Source organism: Rhea pennata, chromosome 4, assembly GCF_028389875.1.
Source record: "Rhea pennata isolate bPtePen1 chromosome 4, bPtePen1.pri, whole genome shotgun sequence".
In the NCBI taxonomy this organism is placed as follows: domain Eukaryota; kingdom Metazoa; phylum Chordata; class Aves; order Rheiformes; family Rheidae; genus Rhea; species Rhea pennata.
Window position 1 is genome coordinate 9636031 of NC_084666.1, and position 8365 is coordinate 9644395.

Consider the following 8365-nt stretch of genomic DNA (forward strand, 5'->3'; position numbering starts at 1 on the left):
TGGAGTTCCCCAGGGCTCAATCTTGGGTCCAGTCTTGTTTAACTTCTTCATCAGTGACCTGCGTGAAGGGACAGAGTGCCTCCTCAGCAAGTTTGCTAATGCTACAAAACTAGGAGGAGTGGCTGACGCACCTGAGGGCTGTGCTGCCATTCAAAGAGATCTGGACAAGCTTGAGAGCTGGGCAGAGAGGAGCTTCATGAAATTCAACAAGGGAAAGTGCAGAGTTCTGCACCCAGGGAGAAATAACCACAGGCACCAGTACAGACTAAGGGCTGACCTGCTACAAAGCAGCTCTGCAGAGAAGGACCTCAGAATCCTGGTGGACAAGAAGTCGACCACGAGCCAACAATGTGCCCTTGTAGCCAAGAAGGCCAGTGGTCTCCTGGGGTGCATTAGGAAGAGTGTTGCCAGCAGGTCGAGGGAGGTGATCTTGCCCCTTTACTCAGCCCTGGTGAGGCCACAATCTGGAGTAGTGTGTCCAGTTCTGGGCTCCCCAACACAAGAGAGACATGGAGCTACTGGAGAGAGTTCAGTAAAGGGCTACAAAGATCATTACAGCACTGGAGCATCTCTCTTATGAGGAACGGCTGTGAGAGCTGGGCCAGTTCAGCTGCAGAAGAGAAGACTGAGAGGGGATCTTATCAATTTCTACAAATATCTTAAGGGAGGATGTTAAGATGATTGGGCCAGACTTTTTCCAGTGGTGCCCAGTGACAGGACAAGAGGCAACAGACACAAATTGAAACACAGGAAGTTTCACCTCAGTATAACGAAGAACTTCTTTACTGTGAGAGTGACAGAACCCTGGAACAAGTTGCCCAGAAAGGTTGTGGAGTCTCTTCCTTTGGAGATATTCAAAACCCGCCTGGACACGATAATGTCTAACATGCTCTAGGTGCCCCAGCTTGAGCAGGGGGAATTGACCTAGAAGATCTCCAGAGGTCCCTCCCAACCTCAACCATTCTGTGATTAAGGAAGAAATTACATGCTACTGTTATGATTCAGTGTCTTCATCCTTGATTTCCTTTAGCAATTTCCTTGGTATAATACCGGTCTTGATAATTTGTTTATTTTGCTACTTTCTTCTACACCCACTTCAGCTGAGACAGACCATTTGTCTTGGTTTCTATAAACAAGGACTCCGAAATGGCAACCTTACTGTTTTTTCTCAAGAGAAATGTGTATTCAACGATTTAGGGATATATATATATATAGCTGTATCTTCCGTGAATAATCTTTTACGCTTTGATCATGTAACGGGTCTTGCAGGTGCTGGCAAGCTTTCTACTTCTGACACATTTTGGGGTGGTTAGGGGAAGTGAGGAGGCGGGGAAGAGGTATTATTAGTTACGTTTATTCCAAGTTATTCCTCAAATTCTCAAATCCTCAAAATCAAGTCCTCCTTATTTGGACTATACTGTTGTGGTTTTATATTTAACTTACTCAAATGAGGCAACCATAAAAGAACAAATTCTGATGAATTCAGCTTTTCACATGATATTTCTTACACTTCTCTCCATTTTGTTGCTTAGCTTTTTTTTTTCCTCTTGGCAGATACTATGAATTTGTTCTAAGCCTCCAACATTCTGTTTTCAATAAATCCCCACACTACCTCCAAAGCTTGCTCTGAGTGGGGAGGAAAGAGAATTCCCTATTGTTTCTTTTAAAACGATTTTCATTTCTTTTTTTTTTTTTTTTTTTTTCCTTTTTGGAAATTAAGCACTTCTGTAGTGAATTATCTACCTTTTAATGACCCTGAAAGATTATAGCCTCAGTCAGAGCAGGTAGATTTTGAATTTGATTTGATTCTGTGCAAATTAATCTTGTGAGTTCTTTAGGAAATTTCACTGTTTTGTGAAATAGTTGATTTTTCGTCTCAGCATCATGCATACGTATAGTGTTCCTTGTGATCTTACAATCAGAGCCTAAGCTGGTGCTGCCCCAATTATCCATTCCCATTCTTAGGCTGGCTCTTGCATGCCCATTATACCAATTCAAGGGATATGATTCAGCAAAAAATAAACTTTGTACTATGAGCTCAGTTTTCAAGTGAATTAGCTCTTTAAATTAGTTCATTTTATATTTATTAAGCAACTAGTCCACTCTTATGAAAGGAACTTGGACTTACGGTGCTACAACCCCCCTGCTGCAAAATTATAGCTTAAAAAGCTTCATCTTACATACAAAAGAAAACATACAAGTTTTCTTCTTTTTTTTTTTTTAAAGATATGTTGTATCTATTCCTTAAGCTTATTTTTTCACAAAAATATTCTCCTTTTGTTAATGAAGGACAAAAATAGTGATTTCCTATAGGGTTATATCCAGTAAATAAAATAACGCTTTAGCTTCACTTACGCAGCTTCTATCAGGGCATTTATTATACTAAATGATGTACTGATTTAGAAGTTATGCAAAGTCCACAGAATCTAATCACTCTGCTGTACGCCACACGGATCATATCAGTTATGGATGATGTGAGATGACAGTTCACAAAACATAAGCTACTTGCGCATTACTGTGAAAAGAAGCCTGCTGCATTTCACAAAAGTTTTTTTGGAGTGTCAGTGATTTTTCAGTGACAGAAGTTTAAGAACATTTTCAAACCCTGATAACTATCTAAGTGTGGTTACCTCGTTTATTTCTGATCAGCTTGTCAGAACAGACTAACTTCCTACAAAAATGACAACAGAAGTGCAGCCAGGACTCTCACAGGTATACCGATGCCAAGGGCAAGATAAGACAATAGAGAAAAGCTTTTATCTGAACCATGAGTATGCACAAAGCACAGTGATATATCTTGTTAGGAAAGAGTAAAGCCTTCTATAAAAACAGTGTTTTAGTGATTTCTTCAGTCTTACAGTATGCCTAACAACTTGCCTTTTCATTTTCCAGATGTGCATCACCTAGTTTATTTTCCTTTGTCTTCTCTATACCTTTTTAAAAAAATGGAAAACATAATATAGGAGAAGGTGACAGCAAAGCACATAATTGAGGTTACATTCAGTGTTACAATATTTACACTTTTATCAAACAAAATATTTGCAATCAAGTTTTCCATGGCAACTGTTTTCCTATGCTCAAAATGGCCCTTAAGTTCTTAAACATGCATATACAAAAATGTGTTCTTTCTCCATTAAGAAAAAAAAATACTTTACTACAAAGCAGACAAACATTGTTTTCCTAGCATTCAGAAGAGTCTCTCTCCGAGAGCAAGGGGAATTCAGACATATCAAAATTACAGAAAGCTAATATACTGTGCAAGAAACCAGATAGCTAACAATGCTAGGCCTGAGAAATAGCCCTGGCCCCAGCACAATTGTTAGTTTGGGCACAGCACTAAACTGCCAGAGATGCATAGCCTCCAGCCCTGAAAGCAGCCTGCTGTAGCAGTTTAAGGAAACCATTGTAAAAGAACCTCAGGACTCTGAACCCTGCTCAACAAAATGGCTAGGATATGCCATCAACACTTCCAAGTGGCCTCTAGCAGCAAGTAAAGGCTGGAATAAAAGAACAAAGGGTAACAGTATGGCAGTAGTTAGAAACTCAATAGGAGAAGAGGAAGAGGAGGGATAAACAGAACTCTTAAGTAGTGCAAGCTCCTCCAAAATTTGGAATTAGTTAGAATTTCTTTATCTCCAGTTTCTTTTCTTGTGCAGTCAAAAGAAACCTCACTGGAAAAACATGAATTTTGTCCCCTTCTGATTCCTGGTGCACACAGAGTAAAATATTCCACTGCTCTTTCAGTTACAAAATTTGCATTACCAGCAGCAAGTCATACTGTGAAACCAAACATTTCAAATGTGCTGATGACCGACATCAAAGAAAGTGCAAGGGAATTTATTCCCATTTACTGAATTTTTAAAGTTTTGGCAATGCAAACCAAGACCTTCTACTTAAAAGACTAAAAAAGATTTTAAAAGACTATTTAGTTTAGTCTCCAGAATAAACTAGGTTTATTACTTTATATTATATGTAAGTTCATATTGGTGTATGCATATAATCAGTTATTCGTAATTGTAATCAGCTCAGATCTCTAACCTAAGCTTTCAAAATAACAGATATAGTGTATCTGTATCTGTAGCTTCAAATATTTTAGATATTTTTCTTCACAAGACATTTAACAATGCCAGCTACTGTACAAAGTAAACTGAGCATAGTAGCTCAGTTTACATTCAATGCTTTTAATTTCATCACATCTAGATTTCTTTTCATAAATTCAGCTTACAGAGACAATAAGAATCACATTTATCTCCTTCAGCACACAGTATTCCACACGACATGTATCTAAATACTTAGGCAACCTCCAACTTTTCATTTATGAAAAAGTATCACCAGATGGCAGTAGAAACCCATTCCTGCCTTCAAACTCATTTTTAAGGCTGGATGGGCCTATTACAAGCACTACTGCCAAGATAACCATAGAATTTCATCCACTATTACAATGTCACAGGCATTTTTTCTATTTGAACACAGTATTTATCATTTAAAGACAATTAGGATTTTTTCTAGTAAGTAGAATTTAATCTTTAAAGATTCTATCAATAAAATATAGTTCAATACAGTCTGAAACAGACCAACTCCATGTATTTTTTTTTAAGGAAGTGTAAAATTTTTCCATCTAGATCCACTTTTTAATTAGCTATAGCTATTCCTAAAAGCAATTCAAATTATACATTTGTTCTTATGCCTGTATGCCAGAAACAATCATAAGTAATTACTAAATGGAAAACAAGAACAAAAAAGTCATGTGACATGCTGCAACACTAAATGCTTACACTGTTCTTTCACTCCCCAGTAAATAAGGACTTAGAAGAACCACAAAGATGACAGCAAGCTCATTTGGCTAAAGATACTAGATACCTTCATGGTATTTTCAAAAAAAAAAAATCCATTTTTTCAGCTTGACAAGGAGTTAATAGATCAAGAGCAGACAATATAACCCCGAAATAGGTATCACACAGTAGAGTTCATAGCTGTAAAACAGAAAACATCGAACAGGAAAAACAGGGAGGGGAAATCAACAAGATGGCAAGAGAAGTAAAAAGCAATTAAGTCAGAAAGTCAGAAATGAAGTCTCATTTTCTGTTAAATAATCTCAATTTTTTTGGTCCAAATGTATCATTTTTACAAAAACACATACTGTCAAATGTAAATTACTGATTCACACAGCAATCAGCTACTACCTTTTCACTGCTATACCATCAGGTTCCACTAATCTAATACTCTGTTATTAAAAGACAAGTCTGAACTGTTATTTAGGTAAAACTTAGGCAGCAATGAACACCAGGCACACAGGAATAAATGCTGGACTTAAATCTAGTTGACCAAATAATTTTTAGAATATAGTTTAAAACAGACTACTGAAATTAAGCACATAATGAAAGTTAGATTTTTGCTTCTTTCCAGGACTCCCAGACTGACAGACTATGAAATATATAGAACTGAGATTTAAAAATTTGCCTTGCAAGATGTTCCTAGTATCCATTACATTCTAAGATGTTAGACTTTGCTCAAAGACCTGCTTAGGCACTTCTAACACTACCTAATTTGCTCTACCACTGGGACTTTCATTAGCTCTTCTTCCTATAATTTCACAGGGAGCTCTAGGCTATGCTTTACTAATGAATGTGCATTTAAAGAACAGACATGAGTCTAGACACTTCACAGGCATCTTACAAGTTCCCAGCTTTTCTAGTGATCTTTAAATACCCAGTCCAAATTGTTAACAAACATTTAATTTAGTAGATAGTTCACAGTTTGAACTTGTCATCTAGTTTTATTGTGCGTAGCAATAAAAAGTTAGGAAGAAAGAAACAGTGAAATTGGGGGTACTAACTATATCCTAGGTCCTTGCACTGACATAGCAGTAATGATCAGAAAAGTCCCAGTGTACTTCTCAAACAATTACAGCTTAATTCATTTTTTAACACTTGTGAACCTAAAAGCTTTTTTTGGGGGGGGGGTTGCTTTGTTTGTTTTAAATACAGTTGGGTATTGTCTGAAACTCCACAGAATCCCAGTAACATTTAAAATGTTCTTAATAAAAAAGAGTATCTATAGATAGGTTGCTTAAAGTAGAGAAGCTTGTACAAAACCTCTTTTGAGTTTAAACCCACATGCGGGATTTACAGAGCAAAGATCAAAAATCCTCAGGAAGTTAGAAAACGATGATTACTAGTATTTCTTAATACCTTAATATCTACAGAGTGAATTAAATCAGCTTGCTAAGGTCCACTAAAAAATCAGAGTCCCTAAAAAGAATTATTACAGCTAAACTAGCATTTAGTAGACACAGTCTAATCTTAGGAAAGTGAAGTACCCTGGAACCATCTGTATTTCAATTTACCATCCATGACCAAGTGTACATTCAAGGTATACAAATACTACTGCTACTACTTAAATGCCAAGTTGTGGGATGGGATACAAGGGGGGAAAGGAATGAACACTTTGAGGAGCGTGAGAGAAACTCATTATATCAGGATATAATACAATTTTGTTAAAATAATTTGCACATAGTGAATGTTTTTAACTTTTGAAGACCTAGTACTAAGTCTTACTGTTAAATCTATCTAATTTTGTCATCTCTCAGCTACAATTATAGCTCAAAATCTTTGGAATCAGTTTCTGTTTTTTCAACTGAAAATAGAAACATTTAAACAGACTAAGTTTTACTCACTCTGATAATTTTTTCTGCTAGTCTGAGCTTCTCCTACAGGAATAGACCGCAAAGCTGACATAATCCTCAGAGCAATATCAGATAAAGGCACTTTAGAAATCTCACATCCTACATGTGATGTGTAATGCTCCATTTTTATGATTAAACCTAAACACAGAATACACACATGAATTATGCAAAAATATTAGAGCCACAAAATATAGTCACTTATATAAGAATTAATAATAGTTTATTTCTGAAATACACCTCCCCACATACAATGTTTTTAAACAAGTCTATTTTTAGTGTATGCATACATTTACTGTGTCATTGGTTTGTGCTCCAGTGTTGGAGCACTATAAAAATGTTGCTCGAGTTATGAGGAAATAATTTTGTAGCTTCAGGAAATAATTGTTGCAAAAAAAATTAGCACTATCAAAAGATGAAACAAAGAACAGTTACCATCATGATATTCAGAGGTAAGTATTTTTTTTTAAATTAGTGATGTGTTTTCTAGGGAAAAGACTATTTCTTAAATTGTCATTGATATAATCAAGTACTAATTTAAAAATATTGAAGTAGTTATAGATCATTTGTCAATTTAAGAAATAGCTTAACAACACTTAAGTCTCTAAGTTTTTACTGCCATTACTGCCTTGCATTTTACCCTTTTTTAGTAACACTTTATTTTTCAGTTTACCTGTAGTCATACTCTAACACTTGCATACAGGGTAACTGAATAGCCTCTAGATACAAGACATTTGGGAGAATTAAAGATGTCCATACAGATGAGTGTTGACCTTATAGAGCTAGATCAACACATAAGACTTACCACAAACACAAGATACCTAACATTTTAAAAATTCTTATAGGGCTCAACCTGTACAAAAGTAAATTGCTCTACCAACAGTTGTTAAGTAAATTATTTCTATACAGGGCTGTAATTATTCACTTTTTACTCTGTGCTTCTCTCACTTGACAGTGTATCTGCACACTGGATTAAGTTCAACCATCAAGCAGCAGACAATATTTCTCTCTGCTCACAGAGAAGTATTTTTTCTTAGCTCAGGACAACAGGTAGATCAGAAGTTTGAATATTTACATACAGACACTTGTATCTGAATTCAAACAGTTATACCTATAAAGCTGCATTAGTATTGGTCAGCATGCATCTAGCTCAAACAATACAAAATTGTCTGTTTGGACCTATATACACAAGGTCTGTCCCAAAGCTCTCTATAATAGTCCTAACTTACAAATTGATTCTCATTTGGAGACTGGATGTTGTAGAAGCTGAAGAGCATCTCAATTCTTGTTAGTGACTAGCATATTACTAGCAGCAACCAGTCCCAGATAGGGGAAAATCCCAAGACTAGCATTGTGCCAGGCCTTTAATGAATAGCACAGCATTTAAGAACCCTAAACAAAGTAAAATAGGGAGGTATCCTAGGAGTGGTAGATACTGCATGATGCGAAGTCACAAGGAATTGACTTTCATGGAGACTACTGAAGAATATAGTGATTTTGGAAATACTAGATCTAGAAATATAATTTTGTTGGGCAAAACAGTGCACTGTAGGGTGCAGGTTGATTTTTTATTTGACAATAAGTATGCAAAGGGGGAAAAGGGGAGAGAATGGCTTTCCTTTCCCTGAGATTACAGGAGTCAAAAGTATAATCTTTCCCCATACCCACCTTTTCCTAACTCTT

General features: G+C 36.2%; 1 protein-coding gene across 1 annotated transcript in view; it reads right to left on the reverse strand.

Moving 5' to 3' along the window:
• POLN (DNA polymerase nu) overlaps positions 1–6809 on the reverse strand; it is a 96676-nt gene extending 89867 nt beyond the window's left edge. The window contains exons 1-2 of the mRNA XM_062574633.1: positions 6677–6809; positions 2878–2933 (exon numbers count right to left, since the gene is read on the reverse strand). Of these exons, the coding sequence (XP_062430617.1) occupies positions 2878–2933; positions 6677–6809 (189 nt within the window). The remainder of the gene's footprint in view (positions 1–2877; positions 2934–6676) is intronic.
• Between the last annotated feature and the right edge of the window lie 1556 nt (positions 6810–8365).